The sequence below is a fragment of the Procambarus clarkii genome, chromosome 82 (assembly GCF_040958095.1).
Source record: "Procambarus clarkii isolate CNS0578487 chromosome 82, FALCON_Pclarkii_2.0, whole genome shotgun sequence".
Lineage (NCBI taxonomy): Eukaryota > Metazoa > Arthropoda > Malacostraca > Decapoda > Cambaridae > Procambarus > Procambarus clarkii.
In genome coordinates this window covers 1,049,196-1,070,317 of record NC_091231.1, presented here as the reverse complement: position 1 = coordinate 1,070,317, position 21,122 = coordinate 1,049,196, and the positions used below count along the sequence as shown (strand labels likewise).

Genomic DNA, 21,122 nt, shown 5'->3' with positions numbered 1-21,122 from the left:
ATAGTAAGAAACTACAGTAACAACAAAAACCGAACAGAGAGTTAAAACTCCCTACAATCCCAAGCAAAACAAGCAAACGTAACACACTACTGCCGCGCCGCTCGTCTGCACAGCCTTCCCCTCCCCAAGAGGAGGAGGGGGGGGGCCCCAGACCTCACCGCACCGGCTGCATAGCACTCCAGTTCGTAAGCTAATGTCAACCGGGAAAGACGCTTCTCTGGCCTCAGTTTCCTAGGCGGTGTTTGTCTTCATGGCACTCACTGCTGTGTTTTTGTGTTGTGCAGTGACCAGGTGTTCCTCATCAGTATTGGGGCCACATGCGCTTAGGGGCTTCCTTTCCTAAGTGCCCTGTGAGTACTGCCCCTGTGTGACAGGGTTATCTTCCCTGGGGCGTTCGGGAACCATTCCCGTAGAGGTTCTTGCTGTTCGGCATTTGCCTCGCCCTTGGGGCCAGCTGGGGCTTGGGGCCCTTGTTTGGCCTTGGGTAGGGACTGAAAGAATAAAAGGAGTTCGAAACATATCCCCCCCTTCTCTCTCTCTCTCTCTCTCTCTCTCTCTCTCTCTCTCTCTCTCTCTCTCTCTCTCTCTCTCTCTCTCTCTCTCTCTCTCTCTCTCTCTCTCTCTCTCTCTCTCTATATATATATATATATATATATATATATATATATATATATATATATATATATATATATATATATATATATATATATATATATATATATATATATATATATATATATATATATATATATATATATATATATATATATATATATATATATATATATATATATATATATATATATATATATATATATATATATATATATATATATATATATATATATATATATATATATATATATATATATATATATATATATATATATATATATATATATATATATATATATATATATATATATATATATATATATATATATATATATATATATATATATATATATATATATATATATATATATATATATATATATATATATATATATATATATATATATATAATATATATATATATACACACACAGTGGTACCTCACATAACGATCGCCCCAAAAGACGAACATTTTGGGTAACGAACGGCCCGATCGGCGTCAAATCGTCCCGTATGGCGAAAGCTGGTTTGAGTAACGTCAACACCACATAGTGGGGTCGCACTGCTTCTTGCACATTCTTAGACGCCTCTGACGATGCACATAAATTATGTTGTTCTTGTTTAAAGATGCTAATGATGCTATTGAGGTAGAATATAGTTGTGCACAACTATATTCTACCCACCTCAAGACTCCGCTCCAATATAGAAGCATCAAAAAATATGGACCAATAGGCTTTCTACAATCACTTCTATTCAATACCCATTGTTTCGTGTTCTGTCTTGTATTGATGAAATTAATACCTTATTAAATACCACCTCACCCCATTCACCTCACTCAAATGTAGATATAAACAAATCGGAGATGTGTAAGTTCTATTCAGTTGTGTATGTTTAAACTAAAGTCTTTGAAAATGTAATAAGTTTTATGAAACGTGCTCAAGTGTCGCGTCAGACTAGAAATAAAAATGAATTTTGGAGAATTGATTTTTGAATTACCTCCAACAGTGAAAAGAAATGTACGAAAGATTGAGAAAATTCGTGTTAGAATTATTAATCTTACTTTTTCGGTCATATTTAATAATATATATGTCTACAGGAAAGACTGCTACCAAAATATACTAATATATATATATATATATATATATATATATATATATATATATATATATATATATATATATATTTTGTGCTGATTAGGGCGTCAAGGTGTTGCACGACCTGCTACCTACACGGCGACTGGTTCCTGTTGCCTCTGGAGACAGTATACTTTTGCGGGGGTTTTCTTTTATTTTATTTTCATTGCCTGGTGGGGGTCATCGATAAGGTGCCTAACCCTTATTCATGGCAGATAAGGAAAAACCCCAAAAACAGGGCATTTCTCCAGGAGTCATTGCTCCCTGCAACCTCTCTGAAGGGGTCAGGTTCTGGCTCATGGTCCCTGTTACGTCTGAACTCCATAGCTAATGTCACGGTCTAATATAGCATACATTAGCACGATGAGCTCCAGGGAACCGTAGGGGCTCCCCACAGAAAATGGCGTTTCATTACACTCAACGCTGGTTTTTTATGTACCTAACCATTTTATTTTTTACTGTATTTCAGTATCTTGACTTCTTATCCTTTTGGCAAGGATCAAGCTTCATGAAAAATTATCTCAACTTTAAAATTTACCTAATCTTCCTACACTTACATAAAAATGGCTCTAATATATCCCACCATACCTTCCAGGCTCACATTTTAATCTCAGCACTCTTCTCACTCATGCTGAAACTGTCCTTATTTACCATAACCACATTTGATTCAGTTTTCTCCACATTAATCCTTTCTCTACACTAGGCAATAACAGCTGACACCATAAGAAATGGGGTTTTTATTACATTCACTGCTTGATATCTGGGAGGGCCTCAGGACCTCCAGGAGTTTACTCACAACACCACTTCAGCAAAGAAGGGAGGCTGTCCACAAAGAAAAGCAAAGGAACAGGAATACATTAAAGAGCTGACCCATGGGAGATGACAGCAGAAGAGTACGGTTTGGGGTAAAGGAGCAGCCACGGCATAGTTGAAGAACATCCAAGAGTAGCAAAAAAAACTACTGGATGGATGGACCTCACAGACAAAGAAACCAAGAAGATTAACCTATACTATTGCACAATTCACACATGTCTGCCTGTTGTACCTGATTTTAAACAGGTACAACACTCTCTCTCTCTCTCTCACACACACACAGACCCCACTCAACCTATATATTATGTGAGAAATCTTTAAAGAATTCTGATAAAGAAAGAGATCTAGGGTGGTTTTAGATAGAAAACTTTCACCTGAGGACCACATAAAGAATATTGTGCAAGGAGCCTATGCTACGCTTTCTAACTTCATAATTGCTTAAATACATGGAAGGCGATATACTAAAGAAATTGTTCATGACTTTTGTTAGGCCAAAGCTAGAATATGCAGCTGTTGTGTGGTGCCCATATCTTAAGAAGCACATCAACAAACTGGAAAAGGTGCAAACACATGCTACTAAGTGGCTCCCAGAACTGAAGGGCAAGAGCTACGAGGAGAGGTTAGAGGCATTAAATATGCCAAAACTAGAAGACAGAAGAAAAAGAGGTGATATGATCACTACGCACAAAATAGTAACAGGAATTAATAAAATCGACAGGGAAGATTTCCTGAGACCTGGAACTTCAAGAACAAGAGGTCATAGATTTAAATTAGCTAAACACAGATGCAGAAGAAATATAAGAAAATTCACTTTCGCAAACAGAGTGGTAGACGGTTGGAACAAGTTAAGTGAGAAGGTGGTGGAGGCCAAGACCGTCAGTAGTTTCAAAGCGCTATATGACAAAGAGTGCTGGGAAGATGGGACACCACGAGCATAGCTCTCATCCTGTAACTACACTTAGGTAATTACACTTAGGTAATTACACACATGTTTGCTGATGATGCTAAGATAGTAGGAAGGATAAGAAACTTAGATGATTGTCATGCCCTTCAAGATGACCTGGACAAAATAAGTATATGGAGCAACACTTGGCAAATGGAATTTAATGTTAATAAATGCCATGTTATGGAATGTGGAATAGGAGAACATAGACCCCACACAACCTATATATTATGTGAGAAATCTTTAAAGAATTCTGATAAAGAAAGAGATCTAGGGGTGGTTCTAGATAGAAAACTATCACCTGAGGACCACATAAAGAACGTTGTGCGAGGAGCCTATGCCACGCTTTCTAACTTCAGAATTGCTTTTAAATACATGGATGGCGATATACTAAAGAAAATGTTCACAACTTTTGTTAGGCCAAAGCTAGAATATGCAGCAGTTGTGTGGTGCCCATATCTTAAGAAGCACATCAACAAACTGGAAAAGGTGCAAAGACATGCTACTAAGTGGTTCCAAGAACTGAAGGGCAAGAGCTACGAGGAGAGGTTAGAGGCATTAAATATGCCAAAACTGGAAGACAGAAGAAAAAGACGTGATATGATCACTACGTACAAAATAGTAACAGGAATTGATAAAATCGATAGGGAAGATTTCCTGAGACCTGGAACTTCAAGAACAAGAGGTCATAGATTTAAACTAGCTAAACAAAGATGTCGAAGAAATATAAGAAAATTCACTTTCGCAAACAGAGTGGTAGACGGTTGGAACAAGTTAGGTGAGAAGGTGGTGGAGGCCAAGACCATCAGTAGTTTCAAAGCATTATATGAGAAAGAGTGCTGGGAAGACGGGACACCACGAGCGTACCTCTCATCCTGTAACTACACTTAGGTAATTACACACACACACACACACACACACTTAAATCTTTTTTTTACTGTAAGATCATTGATACACATCGTAAGATCATTGTTAGATCATCATAAGAGATCATTAGATCATCATAAGAACAGCAATGTAAGATCATTGCTCACAGTACTATCACCACCGCACCACTGATCCTGGACGTCATGGGTCCAGGATCAGTGTTTTTAATACACTAAAACATAAATTTGGTCATTCATTCACCTTCACTATTATATACACTTTATATATACTATTATGTATGATACTATACATAAGCAGAATTAAATGCATACTAAGATAGGCTCAAATCATGGTTTCTCTAAGACAAGAGGCAGGATGGATAAGTGAAGGATTCTTGTATACATTTTCACAGAAAACTCTTTAGCATTTTGACTGCACAAGACCCAGCCAATACCTCAATACAGAATAATATTGGCCTAACATATACTTTGTAAAGCATAATATACACACACTGTACAGCATATATGCATTGGAGAAGCCCTTAACCAATAATGGAACAGTAATGACACATTACACATATAGGCAATCTGTTCTCTATTTTTGTTTAACTATATGTTTTACTAATAAGCCATCCATTTCTTATATTTCAAGTTTTCTACATAATTTATTAACCTAATTTTATTGCTTGCTGAGCCAATTTCATACAACATTTACAACATACAGTACAACTTAAAATAACAAACAAAACTACACTTGCTAATGTCAATTTGCTTCACATGCACAATATGATTTTGTTTTATTTTAGATATACAGTAAAAGCACACAGGCGTGATGATACGAGGTACAGTACAAGTACACTTATCACTCGGCCAAAACAACAACCCATGGCATTTGACTAATTTGAAACAATGCCATAAAAAGACATTAAAGTTACCATTATCAAAGTAAAATTTGTGGAACTCCAGGCCCTCCACTAAATTGCCTAACGCCTCTGGCTCGAACGAGGTCAGGTGAGTGTCGCATATTTTGCTGAAAGAAAAATGAAACATAATCAAAGTTGCTGACCACCTTGTGATTTTGGTGGCAGCAGGTAGGTTAGACAACAATTACCTGCATGTACATCAAAACCACTGACAGATCCCTGATAAAGCTTACTGTGAAAGAAAAGAAGAGTGAATATATGTTAATGCTACACAATTTATCTTTAAATTCACTTTCCTTAATGAAATTTAACTGCAAGACAATTTTTTTAATAATCACATAATTATTTGAACACAATATGTGGTACTGTAATACTGTAGTGTTCACTGGACATTTTCAGGCCAAAACCACTTCTTCATAAAATTCAAGTATATATTGTAAATAAATAAATAAAAATGATTCCCTTTTTTATGGGTAATATTTTTCTTAAATAAAGTGTATTCTAGTTTGTCGGCTCTGGAAGTAATTTCTGCACACACACTGCTCATCTACTATGTCATACTCACGTATAACCCTCAAAGTCTCCACCGTTTATACAGTCAATCAGCTGCTCGGTGGCCTTGATGATTTCTTGTTTGCGTGCTGCAATGAAAAATCAATCAGGACATGACTGCAGAATGTGTGGGTGAATGATTTTATGTTTTAAAAGGAACAATTTTGAATTAATTTTCAAGGAATTAAAATGAAAAGAAAACTGCTGTGCAAAAGTCTAGCAAGGATGGCTGAAAGACATTCAAGAAATATAACACATTTATTTTTAGCAATTAAGTAATTAGATTAGTATGGCTTCACACAAACAAAAACCAGGGGTTCTCTACAGACGAATTATATTTTATATGAAAACATCTTTATAGAATTTGAGGGAAACATGCAATTGTCATGCTTTGCAAACATCTAAGGAAAATATCATTGATTTAGGTGATGAACTATCAAAGAAATTAAGCATTAATTGACATGTATCAAAGTGATGTTAAAGTTTCAAAGTTGAGAATTCCTTGAGTGCTTGATGGCTGCAGGAAAGTAGAGCCAAGTTGTTCACGCTTTCCAACATAAGACAATATCTAGAGAAACTCAGAAAACACATGTGTAGATATTACATTTAATGCTTGTTGTCCAAATAAGTTTTAATGTTTGTGTGAAAGGGGTGTTGAATCATTGCCATGTTTTTCTATGCAGGAAAATCCACTGGTCCTAAACAAGCTTTATAGTTTTTGATGTTAATTCTTAATGAAATCTGTGACCACAAGTCCTAAAGTGTGTGGTTCGTCAAGTCATTAATACATAGTACTGCCATCTACTCGCTGATGTATACAAAGAATTGACCTTACTAAATGTAATATTATATTGACCTTACTATACAGGCAGTGTTTTTTATTATAATTCCTATTGGTGATTAATGCTATAGCCTGTCTTTCTAGCCAGGAGGGTTAAACATGTTTCATTAGTACAGACTGCTAGTAGAACTCCCAGAAGTTGACGACAGAGGAACACTGATACTCACGGTCCAAAACATTGTTGTTCCTATTGGCTGAAACAGGCAGAGACATTCATGTGAGTACGGAAACACCATTAATGGTCAAATTTCTCCCCAACATCATAATTTCCTTTTGCTTGGTCATGTTTTCTAATTGTCTATGTATCGCATTTATACCATATACTGTATATATATATATATATGCCAGTTTTCAATTCTTATAATAAATCAGTTCACTTACAAGTATTTAATTGTTTATTCATATAATACATTATTTTTCAAATATTGTACTGCATAATAATAATTAGTTCTCTCTCTAATCTAAACCATATTCACTGAAGTTGCATTCCTACATGCTAGGCCTTATAAGTCACGATCCTGTCATTGACAGATTACATAGTGTGCAAACGCTTCATACATATTTACTACTTTTTCAATAGATTTTAACTACTATTTTAGTCATGCAAAATGCAAAGTCACAAGTCATTATCCAAGACATGTCACTTGTGAGAACATGGAACATATCTGAGTCCTCAGGCAAGTCCTTGTGTGGCTTCACAATATGACAGGCAACTACCATCCCAGTTTAACATCTGACCCCAAACATCTCCTCAGGTACAGCCTGGCAAACCATTTCACTTTGCATAATGCATGTTTAGTGGACCAAAGAAAATGCATTTTCTTGTGAACACACATGACTTCAACCATTATGCCATAAGCAACTTTCCTAAAAAAATTGTGTTGATAAATTTTCACATTTTCTTTGCTACCTAAATAAAATACCCAAAACTACAAGTCCATCCAGCACCTCCAAGCAGAGAAAGGATGTGACTTCCAGTTGCAATACACTAGCACCTGGCTGCATGCGAAGTAAACACTTAACATCCAACACAGCCTCACTAGCTGGCAATAGGTAGCAGGTAGCAGGTACATCTCTACATTCTGACATGTATTTCACAATGATTATATGCTGTAGTCTATTCTACAATGAAAATGTCCAAGACATACAATGCATCACAATTTAGAATGTAACTAATATCAGCAACATAACATGAATGCCAGATGTACCAAGAGCAACAAGTGGTCGGGTGGCACAACATCAAGGATGCCAATAATATACCCGTGCACTGCTCATCACAACAACAAAGAGCCTAAAAGGTCAGTTTCAGTAGAGGTCCTACTGATTCCCAGCACGCAATCAAAGTTGAATCCTATTTTCAGGTTATAGCAAGAGTAAATAAACTGCAAAGGAACGTAAAGGCCACACAAGAGGCTAATCTTTCCCAACTGGCATACCAAAGATCAATAATTACAAAGGACCTATTGACAAATTACAATGAGCTCACATTATATTATTCAAGCTCAATTGGTGGTTTTTTCATTGTATGTAACAAGGCAAAATCTTAGGTGAATGCTGAGGAAAAGTGGGAAGAATATAATAAATATAGCATCACTAAACTTGTGCACTGTTCTATTTGCTCTTCCTATTCTATGAAGAGCAAAGTATGTCCTCCAGAAAGTATTAATTATTACATAATTACTTTGAATATTGCTGGTTACATGCCAAGTTAGGATATGCACTGTACAGAATGAGAAATATGTAAAACTATGAAGGGTCTAATTTGCCAATAGTATAGAATATGACAGCAATAGCATAAGGTGGAGGAGACTGTGTGCACCATAGTGGGGCTACTGGGAGGGCATAATGAGCAGCATGTCAGTAGGGGGCTGCTTCCTACATTTGGGTTTACACACACGTGGCATGAAGACAAGACAGGGTGCGTTCCTGAGGCTAGTGAGCTGCGGGTGATATGGCCTATTGGTGGGAAGATGTGCAGGAAGGAAGGAAGACTCCTCCTGCAGTCCAGCAACTCACCTGCGTGCCAGGAGAGTGAGGAGGACAAGGAGGCAGTCTTGACAGAGTTACGCACATGATGGTGATCTGTCAAGTCAGGTCAGGTCAGGTCAATGTAACACCCACGTCAAGGACACAAGCGCTAATCCCCAGCTCTTGTCTCTACACTTGAGGATTATACTAGCCCACAGCTGCCTCGGTATTGCCTCACACCCTTGACCTCAGTGGTACATGCTCTTAACAAGGGTCAACTCTAGCATGAAAAAAGAGTGCATTTACCTCCATATACTTGAGCTGCATGCAAATTTCCCAACAATTTCAGCACTGAGCAAATACTATAACAAACTTTTGTAATAATATATGATACATGTGGCATAACACTATCAACTGAGGGCACAGAAGTTGGGTGTGAGGGCCACCGCAGGATAATCAACCAGCCAGTGGCCATTAGTTGTAAGGCAACAATAATGCACAGCAATGATCACTGGATTCTAAGTCTTAGTGATCATGATGTGTGGATCTCTGAAGTTATTTTCATTTACTTAGGACTTTTCTCCAGTGCATTTTAAACATAATTACATTCTAACAATACAATTTATAGTAGCCAATAGTTGTATTTAATTAAGCTGTGAATCAACTGATAGGTCTTATATGCAGAATAATAACTAAAGTTCACTAAAATCCAATATGGTAACTGTATAAAGAAAACCTTAACTAATGAAAACTCTAGTTAATTAAAAAAAATAGCAAAATTTTCAATGAATACATAGGATCCAGCACCTCAAACAGAAATCAAGTTATTGTACCACTATAGTGGATTTTTTTGTATTTTTTTGCTGTCAAAATTACACCCCATTATTGATAAACAAGTTACTCCTAATTATTTATGTACAAGTTACATCCCATTTAATACTAGGCAAATTACACCCCATTATTGATACTAGTCAAGTTATACCCCATGTTGAGCAAGTTACACCCCATTATTGATACTAGTCAAGTTATACCCCATGTTGAGCAAGTTACACCCTATTATTGATACTAGTCAAGTTATACCCCCCATTATTGATGTTTGGCAAGTTACACCCCATTACTAATGCTGGGTATGTTACACCAAATTATTGATAATATGTAAGTTGTACCTCATTACTGAAGTTATACAAGTTTTAAACTATTATTGATGCTAAGCAAGATACATCTCATTAGATACCCAACCCACAAATCTGAAAATAAAAACGGTGATGTTTCGATCCATCTAGGATCATTATTAAGATGGGATGGACGGACTGAAATGTCATCTCTTTCGTTATTTTCAGATTTGGGAGTTGGGTGTCTAATTTTCATCAAATGTTCTCATGACTAATTGTCTGCATACACCCCATTATTGATGGTATGCAAGTTACACCCCATTATTGATGCCAGGGAAAAAAATTATCCATTACATAACTTGATACTGATCTAGAACGGACTGAAGCATTGTAATTTCTTCATTTTCTGATGTGTGGTTTGGGTATCATATTTTCAGTCACATTATTGTGACTCATCATTTGCAAGTTATAACCCATTATTGATGCTAGGCTTTCAATATAGGTGGATTGAAATGTCGTCACTTCCTGTATTTTCAAATTTGTGAGTTAGGTGTCTATTTTTTGGCCATGTTATTATGACTTATTGTATGCATATGACCCATTATTGAAGCTAAGCAAGTTATACCCCATTATTGATGCTAGCCAATTATACCTCATTATTGATGCTAAGCAAGTTACATCCCAGTATTGATATTATCCAAGGTACACCCTCATTATTGATGCTAAGCAAGTTACACCTCATTATTGATACTATCTAAGGTACTCCCCCCATTATTGATGATAAGCAAATTCCACTCCATTGTTGATGCTAGACAAGATACATCCCATTAATTATTGATGCTGATCAAAGTTATCCCCCATTATTGATTGTAGACAGGTTATACCTTCATTATTGATGCTGGGCAAGTTAAACCCTCATTAGTGATGCTAATCATGTTATACCCCCATTATAAACTCGCAATGTATCTTGTGCTACCTACTTCCCCAATATATGTGCCTAAGCCATAAACTTCACCATTGTAATCACTGCTATCATCTTATATCATGATTGTTGTGTGTTAAATGCAAATTTTATTACAATGTATCTAGAATTAATCCTCAAATGATGCTACAATGTACCTGTTGACAATTCTCGAATTTTACAGTAATGTACCTATTTATTTTCTTCAAATTTTCTTACTATGTATCTGTTAATATTCTTCAAATTTTTCTACAAATTACCTACTTCAAATTATCTGTTAGATTAAGGACCTGCCTGAAACGCTATGCGTGTTAGTGGCTTTACAAGAGTGTAAAAACATCAATCCTATATGTATTCTCATAAACCCAATGTACCTTCTTGTATATATATAAATATAAATAAAGTAATAAAATTATGATGCTAGGCAATTTATACACTATTACTGATGCTAGGTAAGTTATACCCTATATTGATGCTAGGTAAGTTATACACTATATTGATGCTAGGTGTTATATCCCTATTGATGCTAGTCATAGGATCAAAATCCACACTTATGTAATTGTGTATTATATGTAAATCTTACATCATCTTACATATAATACACAAGTCTTTACATATAATACACACATACATTAGTGTGGGTTTTTGTCATTATTGTCCTATGTTATTATGTCTGCGAGAAGACATTACCACTACTTAGATGCTAGTCATGTTATACCCCATTATTGATGCTGGGCAAATTACACCCTATTACTGATGCAGGGAAAATTAGACCCCATTATTGGTGCTGGATAAATTACAGCCCAGTATTGGTGCTAACCATGTTATACCCCCATTATCTAAATAAAAAATGTAACTTAATTATATTTAAATTATGATTTCAACATGTAAAGTGAAGTTTGGAAATGTTCAAAGAAACATATGGGTCTGAAAGCATATCTGCACGGGAAACAAGTACGCAATAGTACAATAATACGCAATGGAGAAATGCATCAGATTTTGTAATATGAATAATATGCATGATACATCTCAGATGACTTTTGTAGTAAATATTAAATGTTGTCTACATCTACTTTAATGAAGTCAGAATAATGATAAGGAATCACTTTGATAAATTAATCACATTATGAATATGAAATAAATTAACAAAAAGAAATAAATAAGAGTCAATAATGACAAGGGGATTAAGCAAATACAGTACTGTAATATACAAAGCTTGAATTAATTATAGTAACAAGATAAATTATTGTTTTTTTCACTGTAGGAAGGAACATGTTACAAGATTCTATCACTGAAACAAGTATGAGGCACAGTAAGAGAGTTTATAGGCAAATAATGAAGGGAAAGTATACAGTTATAATGAAAACAATATGGGGCTAGTTGAATGTGATGCACATGTTTAAAGTAGATCAAATATAATATGGTACTGGGGAGTTGTGATTCATATTTTAAAGAGATATTGTAGGCAGAACTTGAATAGGTGTGTTGATGAAGACAGACAAATATGAAGGAATTTGACAGGTAAAACACTGTGCAGCAGAATAGGACAATTAAATTGGAGAGGTGGTAAATTTTTCAATCAAATTTAAAAAACTAAATTATTGAGCGCAGCTTATATTTAGAAATTACATTGCTAAGATGCATAGTGAAGATAGACAGCATGTAACATACAGTAACAGAATTTGAAAAAAGTGAGTGTAAAAGTTTAAAAAGTACTCAAAGTTTAAAACTATAATGTATCATATAATTAATAAATATGAAATAATGAACGTTTTTGTGAGGTCATAATGTGAGTTGAAATAGAACAAGAAAAAGGGATAAGTAGGGGAAGGTAAGTATGAACTAGACTGAAATACTTCAGCCTCAGTGAGCAGGGACCACCAAGCCAACAGATGGTATTGCTAGTAGTGATACACAACACATACATTGTATAATGTGCTACCATACACATAAACATTCACTAGACCTTACTCAATTCACTTTGTACAGCACTAGGATCCAACACTATACAAGATACAGTAGCATAACAAAGGATGTACAGTACAGTACTGTCACAGCGGTTTTTCTGCTACAGAAGCTCGGCACTACTCAAGTCTGGTCTAAAATGTTGTCACAAGTCATATCCTCTGATGGCTTGAATGGCCCTCTGCCCACCAAGGAGGAGCCTGCTCTGCTCTCTGGTCATTCTCACACTCATGCCAATCTCTCAACTGAGAATGACAAAGTGGGATATGACACTGCAGGAGGCTCTTGATCAGCATGGTCCATCACATGATGCTGTAGAGCAGTGAGGGATGGCTGGGAAACTAGTTGATAGATAGAGCTTCGAGATCCACCTCCTCAGCTTCATCAATATCATAATCTTGTCCCTCTGAGGTGCTCTCACTGGACATATACCTTGACCTAAAGTCACCTTGGTTAACCAAATGTATGGCCAACAAAAGAGGAAGTGGAAGAGGAAAAACCTTTAAGATTCTCTTACATGAAACTGCAAAAATATTATTAAATATAATAACAGAGTTGCTTTTGTTTTAAAATAACCCAGCATGAATGATAAAGGAATTATTCATTAAAATACAGTATTAAAATTTCATGTGATTTTTACTGCACTCATGAAATACTATAATAAAAATGCTAGTTCTGAAACTGTTAGCCAGTACTGTATTTTTCAATCTCTCGAAGCAGGCATGATCAATAATCATTTAAATTTGTATTTCCTTTCTATCAAGAGAGTTTAGTCAGACATAGTAATAAGGAAATAAAATTTCCCTATGCAGCACTGTCCCTTATTTGATCTGCAGAGAACTAAAATACTAGATTTGTTGTAGATGCTATAATTTTTAAATTCTTATACCCTGTATAACAAATCTTTTAATACAATCCTATAAAGAGTTGATATTAAAGTTACAGCAGTTGAAAACATCATTCAGATGAAGAGGAACATCTTTAACTGCCTAAAATAGTTTTTAATTAGATAGCACGACAGATCTTCTCATGTTCCCGTCTTCTTTTGCTGACAAGGACCAGTCAACATGGCCAAGAAGTCATCAGTCATGCATTTCCTTTTAATTTTCCTGCTGTGTTAGAGAATGAAGCATTCCATATTTAGTGTTTCCTCTTTATTTGTTTTCATAACTCATCTCCTCTTTTTAAAAATATACAGTAGTTTCAGTTACAGTGTCTCTATTGTTTTCTGGTCCCATACTGCTTTAGTTTTCCATAAATATGGTCACATTCTCTATTGTACCTCTTCTTTCTTCTTTTCTGTTTAAGGGGCTTCAACTGCCTTGGTTATTATCATAATATCTGTTGTTATATGTTGGTTAGTCATTAAAGTCACATTTACCACTTGAATCTTTTAGTGTACTTATTTTACTACTAAAACTGGATATAGAGTAATTTATTTTCTGACACTAAGCCATGGAAAGCCATTTAGTGAATATACAGTATTTGTTCAAAATTTATATCCAGTTTTATTTACCTGATTTATCCGAGGGCCACTAACCCTAGTGGCCTCAATAAGGACTGGAAGCCGGTGGCTTGTTGAAGGTCTCCCCATTTGCCTTGATGATTTTTTCTAGGTATACTTTAAAACTCAACACAGTTTTTGTAGTTATGGTTTTGGCGGATAAGCAGTTCAATTGGTTAATAACCCCTGTGGGTGAAAAAGTATCTCCTGTTCTCAATCCTACATTGTGGCTTGTTGAGCTTGAAACTGTTGCTTCTCGTTTGTGTTACATCTGACCTTTTGAAGAAAATGTCCAGATCAACATCCTCTAACTTTTTCAGTATTTTAAAAGTTTCAAAAAGATCTGCCCTGTCATGCCTGGTTTGCAGTGTTGTTAATCCTGTAGCCTTTAAGCAATCCTGATACGAGAGATGACTTTGCTCTTGAATGACTTGTATCCCGGTGTTGCACCTTCTCCAGAGAAGCTATGTTCTCCTGAAAATGCAGTCTCCATGCTTGGATACAGTAATCCAAATGGAGGCACATCAGAGATGTATATAGTTGAACCATTACCTTCTTTTCCTTAAAGTCAAAAGTATGCTTGAGTATCCCAAGAGTTTAGTTAGCTTTTCTGACTGCTGCACTCACCTGCTGTGCAAATTTTAAAGAGTGGTGGATTTTGACTCCAAGGACCTTTTCTTCATCAATCTGCTGTAATGTAATTCTATTAATTTGGTAGTTGTTGCATGGGTTGTAACCCCCACATACAGGGACTTGCATTTGTTGATATTAAAAAGCATTTGTCAGTCTTTTGACTACTGTATTTGTAATTACTGTACCCAAGTGTAATTACCTAAGTGTAGTTACAGGATGAGAGCTATGCTCGTGGTGTCCCATCTTCCCAGCACTCCTTGTCATATAACTCTTTGAAAATACCAATGGTTTTGGCCTCCACCATCTTCTCACCTAACTTGTTCCAACCGTCTACCACCCTGTTTACAAAAGTGAATTTTCTTATATTTCTTTGGCAGCTTTGTTTCGTTAGTTTAAATCTATGACCTCTTATTCTTGAAGTTCCGGGTCTCAGGAATTCTTCCCTATCAAATTTATCGATTCCTGTTACTATTTTGTACATAGTGATCATGTCGCCTCTTTTTCTTCTATCTTCTAGTTTTTTGCTTTTTTAATGCCTCTAACCTCTCCTTGTGAAAAATAAGCTCTAAGCTCTTATAATACAGCTTGTCTTCATCCCCCAGCAGCGGGCTGGGGGTGAATCTTTTTTTTTTTAACACAGTTGGGTACAGACGTAGATGACTTCTGAGTCTTCCATTAACCTGAGCTCTAGGAGACTCAAACCGTGAACCCCATGCATGCGAGCCTGAAGCTCTATTGACCAAGCTTGAATGGCCCTCTGCCCAGCAAGGAGGAGCCTGCTCTGCTCTCTGGTCATTCTCACACTCATGCCAATCTCTCAACTGAGAATGACAACGTGGGATATGACACTGTAGGAGGCTCTTGATCAGCTATGATAGCTCCCTGAAGCTATCCGAACTGATGTGATATATTAGTTTGGAGTCATCAGTCATAGGAGTCCTTATGCCTACTGGGAACCATGCACCAGAATCTGGTCCTCTCAGAGAGGTGCAAAGAGTAATGGCCTATGAGCACTTTATATTTAAAATATGTCATAATTGCCATCGACCGGGGAGGGCACCCAGAAAGATAGGCGAAACAAAACAGACCACAATCTGGTGAACATTGTAACCTACATCCAAACATAACAAAAGAACTCCCCCAAAAAGAAAACAAACAAAGAACACTGCATTCAACTAGCATTCCCACTCGTTAGCGGAGGGGGAGCCGACTCAGGTGAGCCAGCAGACCACCACTCCACACCTTGAGCTGATGTGCTGGTGGTAAGTTCAGTCACCTTTGGCCTCAATTTCCTGTAATGGATTTTGCCCTGTGTGGCTGTACCATCAGTGTGTGTGGTGTTGTGCCCAGGTGTCTTATTGTACAAGAGCAGCATGTGCCTACGGTTATCTTCCCTAGGTGCTCTGCAAGTACTGCCCATGCGTTTCAGGGTTATCTTCCCTGGGGTGTTCAGGAATCACTCCCATTTGAGGAATTCATTGCTTGGCATTGTCATTGCCCTTGGGGTATGTCTGGGGTCTTGAGCTTTCCGTCTTGCCCTGGGTGGGGAGTGTTATTGGCTGGGCGGGGCGCACTGCGGCCAGCGCAGCTTGCACACGCGGCGGCCGACGATTCTCTCTGGCTGCCAGTTTGTTTGTTGTGTGTCTTTGGGGTTATTATTTTTATTTTCTAGCGTTTTTGCTTTTTGTTACCGGAAAAAGTCTGCGTAGCTTCTTATTAGGCAAGCCTAGGTTGTGTTGGTGGTACTTCTCTGTTCCCCTGAGGTTTCATGGCTGCTACTAGTGGTCTGTTTGCCTGCTGACAAACAGGGTTATATCGGCTCAGCTAGCCCAGTGCCTGGGCTTCCCGTATTGTTTACTCACCCTACGGGCCCTGGAAAACCCCAGTGGGCTCGGAGGTATTATGGATGTGTCCTCTTAATGTTCTTCTGGTTGCTTCCATTCCTGAAGCTTCCTGTATATTTCCAAATGACCCTGCAACAGGAACGGAAGCAACCAGAAGAACATAAACTGCCATCATGTCACACTCTTAATTTACAACCCCATTATATAGGACCCCACTAATACCTCATGTATGTCATTCATCCATGTCACTTTCCACCTCACCATTTGAGAACATAATCAGGTGCTAACACACAAGAATTTGTCTTTGAGAATGTGAGGTACGACCTTACAAAACGCATTATTAGGCGTCAGAACCAAATAATAAGTAAAAATGAACTTTGGAGTGTTAATTTTTAGTCTTCCTGGTTCAATGAAGAAAAAATAAGGAATATCAAGAGGATTCGTGCCAGAATCATAAATCTAAAACTTTCTGTCGTTTTCAACGAAATTATATATATATACAGTATATATATATATATATATATATATATATATATATATATATATATATATATATATATATATATATACCTAGTAGCCAGAACTCACTTCTGAGCCTACTATGCAAGGCCCGATTTGCCTAATAAGCCAAGTTTTCATGAATTAATTGCTTTTCGACTACCTAACTTACCTAACCTAACCTAACCTAACTTTTTCGGCTACCTAACCTAACCTAACCTATAAAGATAGGTTAGGTTAGGTTAGGTAGGGTTGGTTAGGTTCAGTCATATATCTACGTTAATTTTAACTCCAATAAAAAAAAATTGACCTTTTATATAATGAAATGGGTTGCTTTATCATTTCATAAGGAAAAAATTAGAGAAAATATATTAATTCATGAAAACTTGGCTTATTAGGCAAATCGGGCCTTGCATTGTAGGCTGAAAAGTGAGTTCTGGCTACTAGGTACGACATATATATATATATAATCTTTGGACAACACCCACCAGTGGGACTCGAACCCAGAAAGCACAACTACCTTCCAGTAGCTGGCATAACTAGTATGCTTTAACCCACTACGCCATCAGACTTATATATATAGATATATATATATTTTTATATATTATTATTCCTGAGGTTTTTTCCCCAGCTGAATTTGAATTGAAGTATTATTTTGGCATTTAGAACTTTGGTGGGTTGGTCGTTTCATAGGGTTATTATCCTACGAGTAAAAGAACATTTCCCGTGTATTTAATGATTTACTGCATTTTTAGAAGTACTTGTACTGTACTGTACTGTGGCTGTGTTCTGTAGCTCCTTCAATATCAGTATCCATATAAATAAAAATTGTGTACATTGCAAGTTGATTGCTGTTGATCTGTATGTTGCAAGGTTATTTTTGTGTTGCAGGCCAAATTACTATATTGCTGCAAATCAATTATAATTGAGGTGTATGTTGCAAGAAAATTTCATGATTATTACTTTACTTAAAATGAGGACAACTTTATTAGCACGTTCTAACTTAGCTTCTAGATTTGCACTTGAGTAAGTTACATTTCTAATAGTATCAGATGTATGTACAGATATTTGATAATAAATTTGAGTGTAAATATATTATTTTTCTAATAGTGATATAAAATCTGCACCAAACTTAAATTTAAAAGAAAAACTATTATATTTCTGAATGTGTTCCTGCAATGAGCAATAGGAAAACATGCGATAAAAAGAAATAAATATGTCTTGGATACAACAAATGGGTCATGTTTCCACTGCGTATCTCTGTAGAGGAGCAAAATATATGTTGCCCATAAGAAATGTGCATTCGTTTGCTAGCTGACCATGCAGCAAAATCTTTTATTTACAATGATTCAAACATAAACCCTTATCCAAATTTGTTGGAATATATAAGCTTAGTCAAGTAAGAATTATAGAAAAATTGAGCCGTGTCTATATGTATGCATAATAAATTTTCAAGTCATAATATGTTTTACATGCTTTTAAAACAGCAACTGGGTTTCTAGTTTTTCTAAGATACTTATTGATTGAGTGCATTAATAAATAAATCATAGAACACACATGCTTTGTAGTTAGTCCTAATCTATAACTCTATATAAAATATAATCACTCTTACGTTAGTACTGTATCTGCAATTAATGCATCGAAAACCACACGTTATCTGATATAGAAAACTGTAGACGACAATTGTGTTTATGTAATTATATGATGTAACTAGTCTTGTGTGAGAACAGGGCAGGCAAATACTTGTGTTGAGTAGAGGATATGTTTCACTCCTGATCTGTTAGTTTTGGTGGATTGTTATGGGGCATTACCACGTTTGGTGGAGGCCCCTTGTGGGTAGTGTGGGCGTGCGGGATCACGCCAGCATCACACCCACTTACCGCTGTTAAGTTGATTGGTGCTCAGCTGGGCACTGCTCAGCTGGCTGCTACTGGATTTGCGGTCAGGGCGCACAGATTCTGCATTACTTTCAAGTCTGTGCTCTTTGTTAGAAGTGGAAGGGTTTGATGCCACAGATGGTGTAGCAGGGGCAGTAGAAGAAGCTGCAGCTGCAGCTGCAGCTGCCACAGCAGCCATTATACCTCCTGCACCACCACCTGTAGCCATCGCAGGTTTTCCCCCACTGCCACCTCCAGATAATAAACTGTTCTTAAGACCAGCCATGGCGCCCACCACTGATGCTGCGGTAGCTTTGGTTTTCTCCTCCCCGCCTGTGATACCAAATATCATTGACTGATATTGACTATAGCAATAGTAAATGCTCTTAACTTCCCAGGAAGGTAGTGCATTCATGCACTAATATACAATTCCATTATTATTATACATGTGTTCTCTGGCAACATTTCTTCTAAGAATATGTTTTTTTGCCTCCCACTAACAGTGGTTTTTGTGCTCACATGCTAAAACCAAAATACACATAGCCAACTCATTTCAGTTAATGGACTGACCTCTTAATGCGAGAGTAAAATTGCCAAAACTATTATATAAAGAACTTAAATTTATAATACGTAAAAATGCCAAACCCTTACTTCCCCTTTTATATTTTACTTATATATCTAAGAGTTTCTAAAAAAATTTAAGTATTCGCAATTAAAATAGTCGTCTGACAAGTTTCCAAGTTTTAAAAAAAAATCTGCCCTTGCAAATTATGATTAGCATACTCTCACTAATTTGAACTTGAATGATTTAAACCATCGAGTAATTTGCACAAAATGAGAGCCATATTATGTTAGACACCTGGCTGGTATATGAGTTTTGGTTATTCAGTACGAGTACTGATTACTGAGGACAGTACATCTATGCGCATAACGCTTTGCTGACTTAAGTTCATTTATATTTCACAACAAAACATAAAAAAGCAACCGCATAAAACAAATAAAATTAATAATAATTTTTTCAAAAAATACTAACAAGTAATTATTGATTATTGTAAATACATTATTAACCTGCTACAGAATAATGAATAATAAATACTGGTATTTGTTGTTCTTGTGTGATAAGAGCACAAATGTTATGTGACAGTTTTTCACTGATGTGGACTATAACAATATATATGACTCATCGATTACAATGCTCAAATTTATATACAACTTTTTATATTGATTTTTTTTTTTTTTTTTAGTAAACTAAGGTGCTTACATAAGTGCAGCAATGTGAGAGATAAATAGATGTAAATAAAACAAAATAAATATGCTAGAAGTTAAAATATATATATATATATATATATATATATATATATATATATATATATATATATATATATATATATATATATATAATAAATTTGATTAAAAATTAGAATAAATTTGATTCAAAATTTTGAATAAATTTGTTTCAAAATTTATAATAAATTTGATTAAAAAATTACTTTCTGTATATAAATTTGTTATCAAATATGTATAAATACATGTTCTATCACCTGTATTAATAAAAAAAATTCTAAACTATAACATTCAGTTGTTGTACAAGGAAGGAAACTGTTGTGTCAGAAAATATTCATGAATTTAATTACAAGTGTCAAGCAGGATGACACTTAGGCACCAACCCCACAGGAAACCTTTCAAACATACCTGCAGGGTCATATTAACCCTCAATGCGCAGTTATTTTCGTATGCTGATTCACTGAGTAATGTGGGTTATCATCATACATTGTGGCAGTAATGGTGGTTATCATACCATACTGAGTGGTTATCATCATACATTGATTTAAACTATTAACACACCATTGATGCTAATATGGATAAAATAGCTCTATATGGATATAGTGGAGTTTACCTTTGGTCCATGAAAAAATCCTGCTATCATTTTGCTATCATTTCATGATAACTTACTATGCAAATGTGGTTATCATCGCAAATGTTACTATCCAAATGCAGTAGTCATCAATGTATAAAATTCCATTATACTGTATTACATTATATGCATACTGATTACGTTCATGTGGTTTTTGCA

General features: G+C 35.9%; 1 protein-coding gene across 20 annotated transcripts in view; it reads right to left on the bottom strand.

Annotated features, from left to right (window-relative positions):
- The window catches only part of CaMKII (Calcium/calmodulin-dependent protein kinase II), a 397,894-nt gene that overhangs the window by 1,897 nt on the left and 374,875 nt on the right, over positions 1-21,122 (bottom strand). For 12 of the 20 annotated variants that reach the window (XM_069315730.1, XM_069315739.1, XM_069315728.1 and 9 more), the window contains 3 exons: positions 6,854-6,880; positions 5,859-5,934; positions 5,306-5,400 (listed from right to left, as the gene is read on the bottom strand). In XM_069315730.1, the coding sequence (XP_069171831.1) occupies positions 5,306-5,400; positions 5,859-5,934; positions 6,854-6,880 (198 nt within the window). The remainder of the gene's footprint in view (positions 1-5,305; positions 5,401-5,858; positions 5,935-6,853; positions 6,881-21,122) is intronic. The other 8 variants (XM_069315735.1, XM_069315736.1, XM_069315743.1 and 5 more) reach the window with 1 other exon arrangement.